The sequence below is a fragment of the Coregonus lavaretus genome (genome assembly GCF_964263955.1).
Source record: "Coregonus lavaretus genome assembly, contig: HAP1_SCAFFOLD_2309, whole genome shotgun sequence".
NCBI lineage: Eukaryota > Metazoa > Chordata > Actinopteri > Salmoniformes > Salmonidae > Coregonus > Coregonus lavaretus.
Window position 1 is genome coordinate 878 of NW_028162007.1, and position 18,998 is coordinate 19,875.

Genomic DNA, 18,998 nt, shown 5'->3' on the forward strand with positions numbered 1-18,998 from the left:
ACCAAGCATAGCCTCCTCTCCTCTCAATGAAGGCGTTTTGTTTTATGCCCAATGCATTCGCCAAGTTGTCAAGACTATCGATTAAGGGTTTGGCTCATGAGACCTTACCCTACTATAACAAAAGCTGGTTCAACAGCAATGCATCTGGTGTCTTTCTTATCCTGGCCATGCATTAGCCAAGCAGCCTATCGATAAAAGGTTTCTAAATGGTCTACTCCTGAGGGTTTTGCCAACATGCTTTTGCATTATTCCCAATTCACATAGGCCTACCTGTAGTGCATACTCCATTCAGCTTGTATACATCCCCATTTCTAAAGAGCGCCTCATGTCCGGTTACCAAACATTTTCAGTCCTATAACATCATATCAACGGTAGGCCTAGGCTATATCTTTCTTATTGAGAATGTGCCTCAAACATACAATACAATTTACGGGTGCCTAGTATTTTTTGTGTGACGCGTAAAGGCCTATACATATTGAAGCCAATTGACTGTCAACACCCCAAACATATTAAACAAACACTACATGTTTTTTTACTGTTACTGTAGCCTATGCTATTTAATAAACTGTAGTATCAATCCACAATGGACTTGGAGGAGAATATTCCGTGCCCCAAACCGTATTGGAGTTGATAACAACGCAAAGACCGTCAATAACCTACAGAACATGAGACAAATGCATGCAGTATTGAGCCATGGAACGGCTAGATTGGCCAGTGAGTGGCCAGGCCCTCGTCACACCTACAACTTGTTTATTCATCAAGATCCAGCCCTTTCACATGACTGCCAGCTATTGCGCTCATAATAACGGCTGTGAAAATATTTCTGACACACCCCCGGACCTATAGCGCTACCGCCAGGGCTTAGATTTACCATTGCGTTAGGTTTGTTAAAATAAAGCCCTCTGTGTGTGTGTGCCCCTGAGCCAAAGACAGACAGTCAAATAGGGCTTGATTGAGAAGCAGAAGGGAGAACGACTGACTCAGTGACTGTTTAAGTCATCTCATCATTCAGGCTTTAATTGCCTATAGCTGGGTATTGTCACGGTGGTGTAGGCGTTAGGCATTTGCCTCAGCTCGTCTCTCTCCTGATGTTTATTAATGCTTTGCACTCAGGCAGAGCAAACCCGCTCTTTACCACAGGCACTCATTTGAATGAAATGGTATGAAATGCATTGGTCTCAGCAGACTGTCATTTCTGTTGCCACATCTCTGACCTTGAGGGAACTTTAGAAACCGATATAACATTGCTCATAGGCTTGATCACGATCTGAATACATACAATAGTGAGTCGTGTAAGGATGAGGTTTGGTTTGGTGATTCCCTTTAAAGGAACATGGTTAATTTGATTATCTTCCTAAACAGTGACTATTATGGGATTTCTCATTTATGGTGATACGGGCCTGTATTCAAAACTCGTCTCAGTGTAAGAGTGCTGATCTAGGATCAGGTCCCACATGTCCATATAATCTTATTCATTATGATCTGAAAGGCAAAACCGATCCTTTATCAGCAATCCTACTCTGAGACAACTCTTTGTGAATACAGAGGGAGTCTGTGTCATATCATACAGGGAGGGAGGAGTCAGGTGCGATATCATTTGGTGATGACATCATACCTTCACAGACAGGACAGCACTCTCCTTCAGGGATGTAGTAGCGTTCACAGTGCAGGATACCACACTGGGCGGTGAAGCACACCGACACCCCTCCCTGACAGCGGCAGAAGCGGCAGGCGTCCATTCGGAACATGTCTCCGTCATGGTACTCAGACCCGTTGAAGCTGCAAGCTGCCTTCGTCTCTAGAGAGGAGAAAGTATTTATGATGAGAGAAATTCATCAATCAATCAGTCAATCAAATGTATTAATAATGCTCCTATTTGACATCTGCGGTTGTCACTAAGTGCTTTTACAATAACTTGCCCTGACCCCAAAGAGCAAGCGGAAGCGGAGGCACATTGTCTAGGAAAAACTCCCTTTCTTTCAGTGTTATTTATTACGCCCACCGACCAAGCGACAGCAAAGAACAACATTTAAAAAAAAAAGCAGGAACAAATGAGAAAAACACATTATAACGATGACAAAAGTGGTCCAAAATTCCAATCAGACAGCTAGTGTGGTGTCTGTTGTAAAGACACAGCAGAGTTTCAGAAGGCTATGGAATTGGTCTCTCCTGGTCTCCATGGCAACACAAGGTGAAAAATGCACCTTTCAGTCCAGTGCTTGATATAAGGCCTACAGTGGTGAGTGTGTGTCAGTGAGTACAACTCACAGAAATCCATGTATGAGATAGACAGATTGTAAACTATAGTCCCTACAGATGGATAGAAACACTGCACCACTATAGGAAGACATTTGAGGCAAGACCGCAAGACACACACATTCACACACACACACACACACACACACACAATGAATAACTGTCAACTCATTTGATCTCCAACACGACACAACTGTCCCACTGGGCACACACTGGTTGAATCAAGGTTGTTTCCAAGTCATTTCAATTAAATTACGTTGAAATAGACGTTGAATTGACATCTGCGTCTAGTGGGGTCTTAACTCTTATCCCTCTCAGGAGGAGTCTGTTCACTCCACAAGCAACTGGTAATCTATCTGTCCTCTTCAGCTATTAAAACCCCAAAAAGGTCAGGACCAAAAAAGATTTTAAAAAACACAAGCATTTAATCTAGTGCAGCTGTATCAGAGAACAGTTAATTCCCAGGAATCAATGGCACAGGAAAATTGGTTTCTACATGTTTACAATTACAGGGCCTGCCAATATGGAATGTGGGTTCTTTCATTTTCTGCTATTAAATTTGTCAATTAGTTGTGGTTCAATGAATAACAACGTGATGGGGCGATCCTGCACGCATGGTTGTCACACCAGTGAAGGCTGTGAATTCACTCAATCATTTTCTAATCAGGCCCACTTCTGTTCATATGTTCTTAAATGCTGTTCTGTGTATGTGTGCGTGCCTCCCTCATCGTATTGACTGCTATGGTGTGTGTAAAGCACTGGGAAGTGTGTGTGTGAGTGTGTGTGTGTGTGTGGGAGGGGGAATCACCCAAAACAATCCATGGGAAAAATGAAAACACGAAGCAGACCAAACTCTTTGGTCCTTTAAAAACCTGCTGTATGTACAATATTGTGTGCTATAGCTTGGAAAATAAATAGATGTGACTCTGGATGACAACTTAATGATGTTTGCTTCCAACGTTAGGGCTGTTTTCGTAAAGAAGTTAAATCCGTTTTGTGTTTTGTTTTCTTGCCACGACACTAACGAGTATCACGATACTGGTATCGTCCCGGCCCTATTAACTGTCTATTATGATGGCATCAGTGTGTAGGTGTCATACAAGGACATCACTATACAATGCATACAATGCAAGTATTTCAGGAGCAGTGTTTCAAGGTCCTCTTCATGATTAATTCAAACACAAATAGTATTTGTGTTTTCTTTCAAATACATTGAGCATTTGATTGAGCCTGCCTGGAGTGCAGGTGATGGAGATGGGCAGAGTTTGCACTTTTGGGAACAATACCATTGATTATTTTGAGCCAGATAAACTCAATCAAGAACTGGTCAAAGTACTTGGAAGAAATGCTAGGGGCTCCAGAGCTGCAGGCTGCAGTGAATCAGAGCTGCCTGGGAGAGTGGTAAGAGAGGTGTGGAGCAGTCCTAGGTAATTATGGGGAAACATGACAGATGGTAATTCTGGCATCGCACACTTCCTTCCCAGATGTTCACTGAGTGCCTCCCTCTTGGGTATTATTGCCTTTATAAATGAAACAGTTACCCACTGGCACATGAAAACCACAGGCCAGCAACACTAATGGCTACTACGGCAAAACACTGTACTGTAGTTAGGGGGTACCAATGATGCAGGAGAGACTGATGTTGTATCTGTTCTTTTTGGGGGGTGTCTGACTCATGGGAAACAACGCATCCATACTATAGGCTTGTGATTGGACAGGGCCAGAGTGGGTCCTCTATTGCTTCTCAGTATACAGGTAACTGCCAAAATACAGGAAACACTTGAGTAAATGAAAGATACACAGTACAGTATATACTGCTTCCACACAGTTGTGGAATTAACATCCCATAATGCTTAGGGGTCATGTATAAAAATGCTGAGCAGGCCCAGTTGCCCATTACTTTGGATACTTCAGTATGTCTCAGTCACCAGATATCAACCCAATTGAACACTTATGGGAGATTCTGGAGCGTTGCCTGAGACAGCGTTTTTCACCACCATCAACAAAACAAATAATGGAATTTCTCATGGAGGAATGGTGTCACATCCCTCCAATAGAGTTCCAGACACTTGTAGAATCTATGCCAAGGTTCATTGAAGCTGTTCTGGCAGCTCATGGTTGCCCAACGCCCTATTAAGACACTATGTTGGTGTTTCCATTATTTTGGCAGTTACCTGTACATTATGATACATTTGAAGCACATGGTTATTCTCCACATGGTTATTCTAGCCATGAGAATACATGAGTCTTGGAGACTGACTGACTGTGTAAGCAGTTTGCTTGGGCAGAAACCAAGCTGAAGCCAGACTCTGGTTTTCTATAGAGCTTATCCCTTTCTCTCCACAGATAAGCAGGATGAGATTTGCAGACAATCATTGTGCAAATTGTAAATCTTGATTGTTGCTGAGTGTTTTGTGGCCTTCCTCTCTCAATAGACTTATCATCTGGCATTTGAACTGCAATCCATGACTGGGATTACATTTTACATTTTAGTCATTTAGCAGACGCTCTTATCCAGAGAGACTTACAGTTAGTGAGTGCATTCATTTTTCATACTGGCCCCCCGTGGGAAATGAACCCACAACCCTGGCGTTGCAAGCGCCATGCTCTACCAACTGAGCTACAGGAGGGACTATCATAATACCAGTTTGTTTCTACATTGTTTGGTGAGAAAAGTCTTCCAACATGGAATGGGTTACCAGATTTTGTAGCCATTTGTGCTTTTAGATTTTTGGTTGAACTGAACCACTGTTTTGCTGCCAAACTGAAACAGTAAAACCTTACCATTCAAGGTGTCTGTCTCCAGGTGATTTCCTTTTCATGAGCCTTCACAGAAAATCATTCTTAAAGGGATAACTGCATCCAAAAGCATTTTCATATTTCATATTTCCATCTGAAACACACGTCGCCCACCTTGTCTGATGAAAATGGATGTAATCGGTTCTAGTGGCTCTAGTGTGCGTGTGTCTGTCTCATGCTGCAAGGATACAGAGCCCTGACAGTGAACACTTGACAGAAATGTGTTGGTTTTTAATGGTTGAATATCTTAAGCATATATCTAGATCCAGCAAGCTACAGCCATAGAAATATTCAGCTATGTACAGTACATTATCCCCACCAGATAACATCACCTCGCCTAATAGTATTACTGCTATAGCTCTGTTGGTCCACAATACACCTCCATATAACCAAACCTTAACCAACCTTTCAAATAGTAAACACGCAGGATCAGGATCACACCTTTGAAGCCTGGATCACTCAGATAGAACTTACCTTTACGTGCCTCAAAACCACTTATGATATTACAGTTTGGCAGGCAGCATATTACAGACAGCCAGGGCTATGAAACATCGATATCTTCTTCTATGGCTAAAGTGTTCATTTCTCATGCTTAAAAACACTCTTATTGCCAATGTGTTCCACTTGGGCATGCTCAAGGAAAGCCCTGCTCTCATGTAGAGAGAAATACACTCTTATTGGTAACTTTTAACAAGGCTTTAGATCTCATTACCTGGAGGACTATTTAGTTTCACCATGGTGATGGATGAGTCCACTGTCTCAGATATAATCCTATAAAGAAGCCTATAAAGCAAAGGCAGGAATCCAACACGGCTTGGCAACGTGTGTGTTTCAATGTGTGTGTGTGCGTGCATGTGTGCTTCGATGTGTGTGTGCTTCGATGTGTGTGTTTGTGTGTGCATGTGCGTGTGTTTTTCAATGCATGTATCTGTGTGTCTTGATTCAGTAAAGAAAAACACCTTTCTAAGCACCTCCATAATCTACCTCTGATAGAGCAATAGTAGAGTTCCAGCTTTTTGCAGTAGATAAACAATGGTGTGCCTGCCAAGCCAGAGCGCTTGGCAGGCATAAGGACATCAATTAATAAAAAACAACAGATGTGCATGTTGTGGCACTGCGTGATAGAGGAATCCTGTAAATATTTGATAACCCACCAACAACCTGGATACAGATTCACCATTGGCTGTGAAACGCTTTGGAGGGAACAAAAAGCGTAATAAATGTTTGTAAAAGCTACTGTACCTGTTGTGATTTGCATTCTGTGAATATATTTGGAAAGGTATTGCTAAAACAAACCAGAACTCATTCTGATGTTATGCCTTTCATGCAGAAAATAAACTCTTCAGATTGTGAAATAGCTGAACTAGCTGAACTGTGTATCAAGGACACAATTGAATGTACAATTGAATGTGTGGTCCTCTGTAGCTCAGCTGGTAGAGCACGGCACTTGTAACGCCAAGGTAGTGGGTTCGATCCCCAGGACCACCCATACACAAAAACAAAAATGTATGCACGCATGACTGTAAGTCGCTTTGGATAAAAGCGTCTGCTAAATGGCATATTAAGAAATATTATTACACTGAGAGTACAAAACAACATGCTCTTTCCATGACATAGACTGATCAGGTGAATCCAGGTGAAAGCTATGACCCCTTATTGATGTCACCTGTTAAATCCATTTCAATCAGTGTAGATGAAGGGGAGGAGACAGGTTAAATAAGGATTTTTAAGCCTTGAGACATGGATTGTGTATGTGTGCCATTCAGAGGGTGAATGGGCAAGACATGGGCTATGGTACTAGGTGCCAGGCGCACCGGTTTGAGTGTGTCAAAAACTGCAACACTGCTGGGTTTTTCATGCTCAACAGTTTCTTGTGTGTATCAACAATGGTCCACCACCCAAAGGACTGTGGGAAGCATTGGGAGTCAACATGGGCCAACATCCCTGTGGAATGCTTTCGACACCTTGTAGTCCATGCCCCAACGAATTGAGGCTGTTCTGAGGGCAAAATGTGGTACAACTCAATATTAGGAAGGTGTTACTAATGTTTTGTACACTCAGTGTATGTGTCATGTGTGCCATGTCATATACTACACATTTCCGCCTTCATTCACCTTCTTTACCCTGAATTCTGTTTCCTTTTGTAGTGGAGTGTGCTGCATACATTATGTCTACAAACTCCACACTTCCAAAACTGCAGTTGAAACAAAATTGGTTCACTGAATACAGGCTTTCTGTATGATATGAGTTTGGAGTTAAATTATATAGGTGTGAAGGACAGCGTGTGAGTGCATGAGGAGAGAGAATAAGGAGGAAGTTACTAGTCCTGAGACACACACACACACACACACGAGAGGAGTTGAGGATTTACATAATGTAATGTACCATGTAATCTGCATTAATGGTATATCTCATACCAGGCCCACTGTGACTAGTATAGCTACATATTTGTATTATATATTTATTATATTATATTCCAAGCTGATTTTAGTGGTCTTTTAAGTTTAAAATTAAAAGGTTTTGAATGCCAACGGCCTTCATTTGATATCCACAAATGAAAATGGTATTAATAGCAGTCCATCCTATGGTTACTGTGTTCATAGAAATACATATACAGTATAATATACACTACCAGCGAAAGTTTTAGAACACCTACTCATTCAAGGGTTTCTCTTTATTTTTGCTATTTTCTACATTGTAGAATAACAGTGAAGACATCAAAACTATGAAATAACACATATGGAATCATGTAGTAACCAAAAAAGTGTTAAACAAATCAAAATATATTTTATATTTGAGATTCTTCAAATAGCCACCCTTTGCCTTGATGACAGCTCTGCACACTCTTGGCATTCTCTCAACCAGCTTCACCTGGAATGCTTTTCCAACAGTCTTGAAGGAGTTCCCACATATGCTGAGCACTTGTTGGCTGCTTTTCCTTTACTCTGCGGTCCGACTCATCCCAAACCCTCTCAATTTGGTTGAGTTCAGGGGATTATGGAGGCCATGCACACCTGTTAATTGAAATGCATTCCAGGTGACTAATTCATGAAGCTGGTTGAGAGAATGCCAAGCGTGTGCAAAGCTGTCATCAAGGCAAAGGGTGGCTATTTGAAGAATCTCAAATATAAAATATATTTTGATTTGTTTAACACTTTTTTTGGTTACTACATGATTCCATGTGTTATTTCATAGTTTTGATGTCTTCACTATTATTCTACAATGTAGTTCTAAAACGTTTGACCGGTAGTGTATATATAATAATATACCACTTCTACAGTATGTGTGTACATGCCCATGGTTGAAAACAACAGTCTGTTACATTGAGGTTTGATAAACACAAAGTGGGTCCTGTAGTTTGTTTGCAGCAGACAATGTTCTCCAGGATTATTATCACCATCATGTTTATAGAAAACAGAGAAGCAGAGGTCTCTGTCTGTTCCTCTGTACTAAACCTCCCATGTAATGTCTATCTCTTAGTTATCAGGAACCTGTGAGAACCATGCACTCCTGGTGCACTCCTCTCCTACCCGTCTGTCTGTCTGTCTGAATATGTATCTATCTCGATGCCTGCCTGCCTGTCTGTCTGCTATTCTCTGTTCTTGTCCAGTTCTCTTCTGCATTCCCCACCCCTGCCATCACCCCAACCCCTCTCTCTCTCCCCTATGTCTGGACCAGACCAACCACCTCCCTTCCTCCCTCTCGCCCAGCCAGCCAGCTAGCCAGATCTCTTCATTCCTCCATGCCACCGCACCCTCATGTTTTGTCTGTGTTGCTGAGACAGAGACTAAATAATGTCATAACATGCAGCACTCGACAGGTGTGCCTCCCTCTCGGCCTCAGCAGACAGGCAGACAAGACTCAGCTCTGTGGATGAACAGAATAACACACCAGCCTGGCAGGCAACAGCACCTGCAAATCAAGGCTACATCACACAAACAGCCTCAGAGTTTAGAATAATGTGAACTTATTGAGTGAGATAGCTAGTGCTTTCTGCTTACAGCAATGCAATGAAACATAAAAAACATCTGATCCCACAATGGCTCCCAGGCCCGGTCGAATGTTATTCTAATCTCCTCCACATACCTCACAGATTAAGTTGTTGCGCCTAGTCAGTCACTGTGTTCCAATGACTTTATTAGCATACTACGTAGAATGCATGCCCAATACTTTGCTTCACTTTAAGTGGTACACTAGCCTAGGCTATTATGGATATTGGAACAGACTCAGTGTTTCTAAGGTGAAACTGATGACCTTTAGTAAACTTCCTGTTTCTAAAGCCAATAACAGCACCAGGTTCTCCTTTGACTGACTGGCCCAGAAATGTGTTGTTTACTCTAACCTCCATCTGTGAACTGACATAACATGAAATTAAATAAAAAAATTGAATGAAATTGTATTTGTCACATGCACCGAATACAACGGGTGTGGACTTTACCGTAAAATGCTTGCTTACGAGCCCTTCCCAACGATGCAGAGTTAAAAAATAATACTAAAAAGATAAATAGTAACACAAGAGGAATACACAAGAATGGAGCTACAGTATATACAGGGAGTACCAGTACCAGATCAATGTGCAGGGGTAATTTGAGGTAGATATTTACATGAAGGCAGGGTAAAGTGACTAGGCATTAGGATATATAATAATAAGAGAACAGAGTAGCAGCAGCATATGATGAGTGTAAAAGTGTGTGTTTGTGTGTGTGCGTGTGTATTTATGTTGTATCGGTATGCGTGTGTGTGTGTGCGTATGTAGTGTATGTGAATGTGTTTGGGTTTTGTGTGAGAGTGTCAGTGTAGTGTGAGTGAGTGAGTGTGTATATAATGTGTATATATAGTCTTGTGAGTGTGCATAGAGTCAGTGTAGATAGTCCGGACAACCATTTAATTCACTATTTAGCAGTCTTATGGCTTGGTGGTAGAAGCTGTCTCAGAGCCTGTTGGTCCAAGAGCTGATGCTTCGGTATCGTTTGCTGGACGGTAGCAGAGCGAACAGTTTATGGCTAGGGTGGCTGGAGTCTTTCACAATTTTTCAGGCCTTACTCTGACACCGCCTGATATAGAGGTCCTGGATGGCAGGATGCTCGGCCCCAGTGATGTACTGGGCTGTCTGCACCACCCTCTATAGCGATTTGCGGTCGAGGGCGTTGCATTTGCCATACCAAGCAGTGATACAGCCAGTCAAGTTGCTCTCGATGGTGCAGCTCTATAACTTTTTGAGAATCTGAGGGCCCATGCCAAATCTTTTCAGCCTCCTGAGGGGGAAGAAGCGCTGTCGTGCCCTCTTCACGACTGTGCGGGTGTGTGTGGACCATGTTAAGTCCTTAGTGATGTGGACGCCATCGATGTGGATGGGGGCATGCTCTCTCCTTTTTCTCCTGTAATCCACGATCAGCTCCTTACCGATGTTGAGGGAGAGGCTGTTGTCCTGGCACCACACTGCTAAGTCTCTGACCTCCTCCCTGTAGGCTGTATCATCGCCGTCAGTGATCAGGCCTACCACCGTTGTGTCGTCAGCAAAATTGATGGTGTTGGAGTCGTGCGTGGCCACGCAGTCGTAGATGAACAGGAAGCACAGGAGGGGATTAGGCACACACCCCTGAGGGGCCCCCATGTTGAGGATCAGTGTTGCGGAGGTGTTGTTGCCTACCCTCACCACCTGGGGCAGGCCCGTCAGGAAGTCCAAGGATCCAGTTACAGAGGAAGGTGTTCAGTCCCAGGGTCCCCAGCTTGGTGATGAGCTTGGAGGGCACTATGGTGTTGAACGCTGAGCTGTAGTCTATGGACACCATTCTCACATAGTAATTTCCCGTCATGTTCAGGTGGTAGAGGGCAGTGTGAAGTGCAATTGAGATTGCGTTATCTGTGGCTCTGTTGGGGCGGTATGCGAATTGGAGTGGGTCCAGGGTGTCTGGGATGATGGTGTTGATGTTTGTCATGACCAGCTTTTCAAAGCACTTCATAATTACAGATGTGTGTGCTACAGGGCGATAGTCATTTAGGCAGCTTACCTTGGAGTTCTTGGGAACAGGAAAATGGTGGTCAGTTTGAAACATGTTGGGACTGGGACAAAGAGAGATTGAAACACTTGGCAGCTGGTCTGCAAAATGCTTTGAGAACATGCCCTAGTATTCCATCTTGTGAGTGTTAACCTATTTAAAAGTTTTACTCACATCGGCCACGGAGAGCGAAATCACACAGTCATCCGGAACAACGGGGAATAACACACCAGCCTGGCAGACTCAGTGTTGTATTCCTCGAAGCGAGCATAAAAGACAATTAGTTATTTTGGGAGTTCTGCATCACTGGGCATCTCACGTCGCTGATCTAACCAGAGTGGGTTTAAGGTACCGATATTAAAGTAGTAATCTCTCAAATAGCGGACTGCCAGCTGCCTCTGTTTCCGAGGCTCCTTCTTAACTTGATGTGTGGTAATCTGACCATGGCTGTAAGAGAGAGCACATTGTTCTGTCTGGCTTTCTCCACGTCATCCCAGAGCAGGAAGAACAACCAGGCCCTATACACAGCTAGGGATTATCCCTGGGCTAATTGCTTAAGGTCTGGTACACACACTGCTATGGATGGGTGAAGCCTGGGGCTGACATAGCAAAGTTCTTACTCAAAAAGGGAAAAGGAACCTCTGAAAAACCGACAGCATGAGCTCAAGACATTTAAGGTGGTTTCCTGTCTCTCTCTCAGACCATGTGTTGAGTAGATTACATAAACTGTCAATCACCTGCCTCCCCATGGCACCCACTCATCATGTTTGAACCAGCAGTCTGCCCTCTTCTCTCTTTTCTTCTCTCTCAGCCTGTCAGAGTGGTGTGAGTGTGTGGAATCAAACGCAGGAACCAGGATGACGTTAAACACTTTAGTAAATCCAAAAATGGACAAAATAGCCTCCCCAACCGGGTGGCGCACCAATACGCACTGAAACACTGTGCGGAAAACAAGAAAGAAGCGCACGCAGTGCAAACTCTCGAAAATAACCACGAGAGACTGATACAGCTGACACAGGCTGACATAAAACAATAACGCATAACACCTGACCCAAACACACAAACTAAATAAGGGGAACAATCAAGACACAAATAAGGGACAGGTGTTATGAACAGACAAAACCAAAAGAACAAGAAACATCGAACGGTGGCAGCTAGTACTCCGGAGACGACGACCGCCGAAGTCCGCCCGAACAAGGAAGAGGAGCAGCCTCGGCCGAAACCGTGACAGTACCCCCCCCTTGACGCGCGGCTCCAGCCGTGCGCCGACCCGGAGCTCGAGGACGACCCGGACGACGCGGAGCAGGGCGCGCAGGATGACCCCGATGGAAATCGGTCAGTAGGGACTGGTCTAACACGTCCCTCCTTGGCACCCAGCACCGCTCCTCCGGACCGTACCCCTCCCACTCCACGAGATATTGAAGACCCCCCATCCGGCGTCTAGAATCCAGTATGGACCTCACGGTGTACGCCGGAGCCCCCTCGATGTCCAACGGGGGCGGAGGAGTCTCCTCAATCTCAAAGTCCTGGAGTGGACCAGCTACCACCGGCCTGAGGAGAGACACATGGAACGAGGGGTTAATATTTTTGTAGTCAACAGGTAGTTCTAACCTATAACTCACCTCGTTCAATCTCCTCAGGACTTTAAACGGCCCCACAAACCGCCGACCCAGCTTCCGGCAGGGCAGGCGGAGGGGCAGGTTTCTGGTTGAGAGCCAGACTCGATCTCCAGGTGCGTACACTGGCCCCTCACTGCGGTGTAGGTCGGCGCTCGTCTTCTGTCGACGTATGGCACGCTGCAGATGGACGTGTGCAGCGTCCCACGTCTCCTCCGAGCGCCTTACCCACTCATCCACAGCGGGGGCCTCGATCTGGCTCTCATGCCATGGTGCCAGCACCGGCTGGTACCCCAACACGCACTGAAACGGGGTTAGTTGGGTGGAGGAGTGGCGAAGAGAGTTCTGTGCCATCTCGGCCCAGGGCACATATCTCGCCCACTCCTCCGGCCGGCCCTGACAGTATGACCTCAGAAACCTACCCACATCCTGGTTGACACGTTCAACCTGCCCATTACTCTCCGGGTGGTAACCCGAGGTAAGGCTTACCGACACCCCCAACCGTTCCATAAATGCCCTCCACACTCTAGAGGTGAACTGGGGGCCTCGGTCAGACACTATATCCTCGGGTACCCCGTAATGCCGGAAGACATGGGTGAACAGAGCCTCAGCGGTCTGTAGGGCAGTGGGTAGACCCGGCATGGGAAGGAGACGACAGGCCTTCGAGAACCTATCCACAACGACCAGGATGGTAGTATTCCCCTGTGAGGGGGGAAGGTCGGTAACAAAATCCACCGAGAGGTGGGACCAGGGTCGTTGTGGAATAGGCAGGGGTTGTAACTTACCCCTGGGCAAATGTCTGGGCGCCTTACACTGGGCACACACCGAACAGGAGGAGACATAAATCCTCACATCCCTAGCTAACGTTGGCCACCAGTACTTCGTGCTAAGGCAGTGCACTGTCCGGCCGATACCCGGATGGCCAGAGGAGGGGGACGTATGAGCCCAACAAATGAGGCGATCGCGTATCTCGAGCGGAACGTACGTCCGACCCACAGGACACTGAGGAGGACTCGGGTCGGTGCGTAACGCCCGCTCGATCTCACCATCAACCTCCCACACCACCGGAGCAACCAGACAAGACTCCGGTAGTATGGGCGTGGACTCAACTGACCTCTCCTCTGCGTCATACCGCCGGGACAGAGCATCTGCCTTCCCGTTCTGGGACCCCGGGATGTATGTGATCTTAAACACAAACCGGGCCAGGAACATAGTCCAACGAGCCTGGCGAGGATTCAGTCTCCTAGCTGCCCGGATGTACTCCAGGTTACGATGGTCAGTTTGAATGAGGAAAGGGTGTTGAGCCCCCTCGAGCCAATGCCGCCACACCTTTAGGGCCTGTACCACGGCTAACAGCTCCCTGTCTCCTACGTCATAATTCCGCTCCGCCGGACTGAGCTTCTTAGAGTAGAACGCACAGGGACGGAGTTTAGGTGGAGTACCAGAACGCTGGGAAAGAACGGCCCCTATCCCGGCCTCTGACGCGTCCACCTCTACTTGGAACGGTAAAGAGGGATCCGGATGCGCCAACACCGGCGCCGAGGTAAACAGGTCCTTCAGTCTCCCAAATGCCCTGTCCGCCTCAGCTGACCACCGCAAGCGCACCGGACCCCCCTTTAACAGAGACGTTATGGGAGCTGCCACCTGTCCAAAACCCCGGATAAACCTCCGGTAGTAATTCGCAAAACCCAAGAACCGTTGCACCTCCTTCACAGTGGTTGGGGTCTGCCAATTACGCACAGCTGACACCCGGTCTACCTCCATCTTCACCCCTGACGCAGATAACTGGTAACCCAGAAAGGAGACCGACTTCTGAAAAAACAGACATTTCTCTGCCTTGACATATAGGTCATGCTCCAACAGCCTCCGCAATACTCGGCGCACCAGGGCTACATGCTCAGCACGGGTAGGACTATACACCAGAATGTCGTCGATGTACACAACCACTCCCTGTCCCTGCATGTCCCGGAAAATCTCATCAACGAAGGATTGGAAGACTGAGGGAGCATTCATCAACCCATATGGCATGACTAGATACTCGTAGTGCCCGGAAGTCGTGCTAAACGCTGTCTTCCATTCATCGCCCTTTCGGATGCGCACCAAGTTATATGCGCTCCTAAGATCCAATTTTGTAAAGAACTGCGCACCGTGCAGTGACTCCGTCATAGTCGCAATCAGAGGAAGTGGATAGCTGTACTTCACTGTGATCTGATTGAGACCGCGGTAATCAATACACGGCCGCAGACCTCCATCCTTCTTCTTCACAAAAAAGAAACTTGAGGAAACGGGTGAAACGGAGGGCCGTATGTATCCCTGTCCAAGAGACTCAGAGATGTATGTCTCCATAGATTTCTTCTCCTCCTGAGACAAGGGATACACATGGCTCCGCGGGAGAGCTGCGCCTGACTGGAGATCTATCGCACAATCCCCCCGTCTATGAGGCGGCAGCTGCGCAGCCCTAGTCTTACTGAACGCCAATGCCAAATCCTCATACTCGGGGGGAATCTGCAGTGCTGGCATTAGATTCGGACTCTCCACCGAGGTCGCCCCTATGGAAACACCCAGACACCGCCCCTCACATTGAGCAGACCACCCTTTAAGAGCTTTCTCTCGCCACCCAATAATAGGGTCATGAGTCATCAACCAGGGAAGACCCAGCACCACCGGATACGCAGGAGAGTCAATCAGATAAAGCTGAATTCTCTCCTCATGACCCTCCTGCGCCATCATCTGAAGTGGTGCTGTGACCTCCCTAATCAACCCAGACCCTAACGGACGGCTATCTAGGGCATGGACGGGGAAAGGCTTATCCACTGGAAGAAGGGGAATCCCTAACTCTAAACAGAACTGGCGATCTATAAAATTCCCAGCTGCGCCTGAATCTACCAGCGCCTTATGCTGGGAACGAGGTGCAACCTGTGGGAAACAAACAGGCAAGGTTAGGTGCACGACAGAAAGCTCTGGGTAAGCAGGGCGCCTACTCACCTGGGGGGACCCCCCAATGCTAGACCTGCCATCTCCTCCCCTGGAGGACCCGCCCCAGCACCTAGCCGCAGTGTGCCCTCCACGACCACAGTTGGTGCACGGGCCGGGTCCCCGTGGGCTCCTCCTCCTCCTTTCCCTAGCGCCAGCACCCCCGAGCTCCATAGGACTCGGCTCGGAGGCGCTGGAAAGTGGAATGGGCGAACCCCCCCCTCCGGGACGCCCACGGGTGGCGAGCAGGGTATCCAGCCGGATGGCCATGTCGACCAGTTGGTCGAAAGTTAACGACGTGTCCCTGCACGCCAACTCTCGCTGGACGTCCTCTCGGAGGCTGCAGCGGAAATGGTCAATATGGGCCCGCTCATTCCACCCTGCATCAGCCGCTAGGGTCCGGAACTCTAAGGCAAAGTCCTGTGCGCTCCTCATCCCCTGTCGGAGGTAGAACAGACGTTCCCCCGCCGCCTTCCCTTCTGGTGGATGGTCGAATACAGCACGGAAGCGGCGGGAGAACTCCGCATAGTTCGTGGTTGCGGCGTCCATTCTCCTCCACTCGGCGTTGGCCCACTCCAACGCCTTGCCGGTGAGACAGGAGATGAGGGCTGAGACGCTCTCGTGTCCCGAGGGCGCCGGGTGTACGGTGGCGAGGTAGAGCTCCACCTGCAGCAGGAACCCTTGACACCCGGTGGTGGAGCCGTCGTACGCCCTCGGGAGCGAGAGCCGAATCCCACTGGGTTCCGGAGATGACACCGGAGGGCTGACCGCTGGAGCTGGGTCGGTGGTTGGAGGTGTGGGCACCCCGCTGGTCTCCCATCGGTGTAGAGTGGTCATCACCCTCTCCAGGGCGTGACAGACCTGGTTCATTCGGTCCTCCTGACCACGAAGACGTTCGTCCATATCGGCGGTCGGCGCGGTCGCTCCTGCTGATTCCATTTCGATGCGTTATTCTGTCAGAGTGGTGTGAGTGTGTGGAATCAAACGCAGGAACCAGGATGACGTTAAACACTTTAGTAAATCCAAAAATGGACAAAATAGCCTCCCCAACCGGGTGGCGCACCAATACGCACTGAAACACTGTGCGGAAAACAAGAAAGAAGCGCACGCAGTGCAAACTCTCGAAAATAACCACGAGAGACTGATACAGCTGACACAGGCTGACATAAAACAATAACGCATAACACCTGACCCAAACACACAAACTAAATAAGGGGAACAATCAAGACACAAATAAGGGACAGGTGTTATGAACAGACAAAACCAAAAGAACAAGAAACATCGAACGGTGGCAGCTAGTACTCCGGAGACGACGACCGCCGAAGTCCGCCCGAACAAGGAAGAGGAGCAGCCTCGGCCGAAACCGTGACACAGCCCTGAAATGGGCAGGCTGAATAAACCTGAACTGCCCTAAGCATTAATGATCTGAAAGTCAATAGGGTGTGTTCTGCTTTCATCAGAATGAATCATGTCTGATTCATAGAGATAGATAAATAAGTAATCATATAGTCTATCAGTCAGTGTGCGTGTGTGTGTTATACATCTGATATATGTTTATGCAAAGTCTCATAGGAAAATGGAGAGACATCAATGTGGTCAGATCAGTCTTCAGAAAAGAGATGGCTGTCTAGATGCTGTTAGATAGCAACAGCCTGCCTGGGATAGCATCAACCTGCTTCTTAATATTTTCGTTGCAGGGCATGAATAGGCAGATACTGTATGTCCCCTCTTCTTCCAGACCGAAGGCTCCTCTCAACTGCCTCCTTCAAGCATGAGTGGCCTTCTGCAACTACTGAATAAAGGACAGACCGGCATGTCCACTTGCAATGTAGCACTTTACACACTCGGTCCAAATGCCACACACATTCAATAGAAATGCCAACTTTAAGTGTATCTGCCATAAGTGCCAACAGAGATTGTCAGCCTTTACTGCTCCTTTGTCACCGCATGACGCTCGGAAAGAGAGTAGAGCACACCGCAGACGGATAAACAGGTGGCTAAAAATCTAAGATGGCGTAGCAGTGCGGTCGTGTATTCTGTAAGGTGCTCGTGTAAATAGCCTGTTTTTTAGTTTTTTGTCTTTTTCGTATATATTTCTCAATCTCACTTTTCATCCTTCAACTAAATATACTTTCCTGCAACCCGCCTCACCCAATGTGGAACGGATTCTATTATTTCTTATACCTTTTTATCTAGAAGCGGCTGAAACTAGCCAGCTAACTAGCTACTTGCTAGCTACATGCTATTAGCCACCGTTAGTGGTTTTCACTATTGTCCGTGGCCTGCACTACCTACCAGCCAGCTCTAGCCTGGACAATTATTGGCCAGTCTGCACAGCGCGCTATCGACCCAGAACATATCGGATTTTCTGCCGGAATCACTGAATCACTGGACCTTTAACACCGGATCATCGCAACTAGCTAGCTGCAACCGAATGGATGTTGTTGTTGTTGGCTAATCACCACTGTCCCGAAGCTAGCACCAGTTAGCCTTGAGCTAGCCTCGAACCAGGCCCATCTCCCGGCTATCTACCTCTCTGTCAACCGGACGGGACTATCCTAGTGTCGACACGGAGCCCCGCCGATCCATCACGACTGGTCTCCCGACGTAATCGCCTGATGTGGTTACAACAGGCTTCCTGTTGTGACGACCACGAAGATCCATCTGCTAGCCTCGGCCCACTAGCACACATAATCAACAGCCGTGCCTCCTGCTCGCCTGTGCCGTAGCAGCCATCGAACTTGCTCCCGGACTCACATATTGCTGTTCACTGGACCTTATGATCACTCAACTACACAGGTGATGCCTGCTGGACTGTTCCTTTACATGGTACCCCATCCTGTTTATCTGTCCTGTTTATCTGTTTAGCCTCAGCACAAATTTTCGTTGCCATTACCAGTTGTTGTCTTAGCTCTCTCGAATAACACCTGTGATTGCTTTATGCCTCTCTCCCATGTCAATATGCCTTACCTATTGCTGTTTTGGTTAGTTCTTATTATATAATTTCACTGTAGAACCCCCAGTCCCACTCAACCTGTCTCAGATAGCTCCTTTGTCCCACCCCCTACACACGCGGAGACCAGCTCAATCGGTGCCTCCAGTGATGCTATCTCTTTCATCGTTACCCAACGCTTAGGTTTACCTCCACTGTACTCATATCCTTCCATATCCTTGTCTGTACATAATGCCCCCTATTCTACAACGCCCGGAAATCTGCCCCTTTTATTCTCTGTACCCAACGCACTAGAAGACCAGTTCTTAAAGCCTTTAGTCGTATCCTTATTCTACTCCTCCTCTGCTCCTCTGGTGATGTAGAGGTTAACCCAGGCCCTGTAGCCCCCAGTATCACTACTAC

The 18,998-nt window shown here is 47.1% G+C and overlaps 1 protein-coding gene across 1 annotated transcript in view; it reads right to left on the reverse strand.

Annotated features, from left to right (window-relative positions):
* Nucleotides 1-1,615: 1,615 nt before the first annotated feature.
* The window catches only part of LOC311119756 (cysteine-rich motor neuron 1 protein-like), a gene marked incomplete at both ends in the record, with an annotated part of 42,947 nt that continues 25,564 nt past the window's right edge, over nt 1,616-18,998 (reverse strand). Inside the window, one exon of the mRNA XM_084194414.1 lies at nt 1,616-1,798. Coding sequence (XP_084050540.1) covers nt 1,616-1,798 — 183 coding nt within the window. The remainder of the gene's footprint in view (nt 1,799-18,998) is intronic.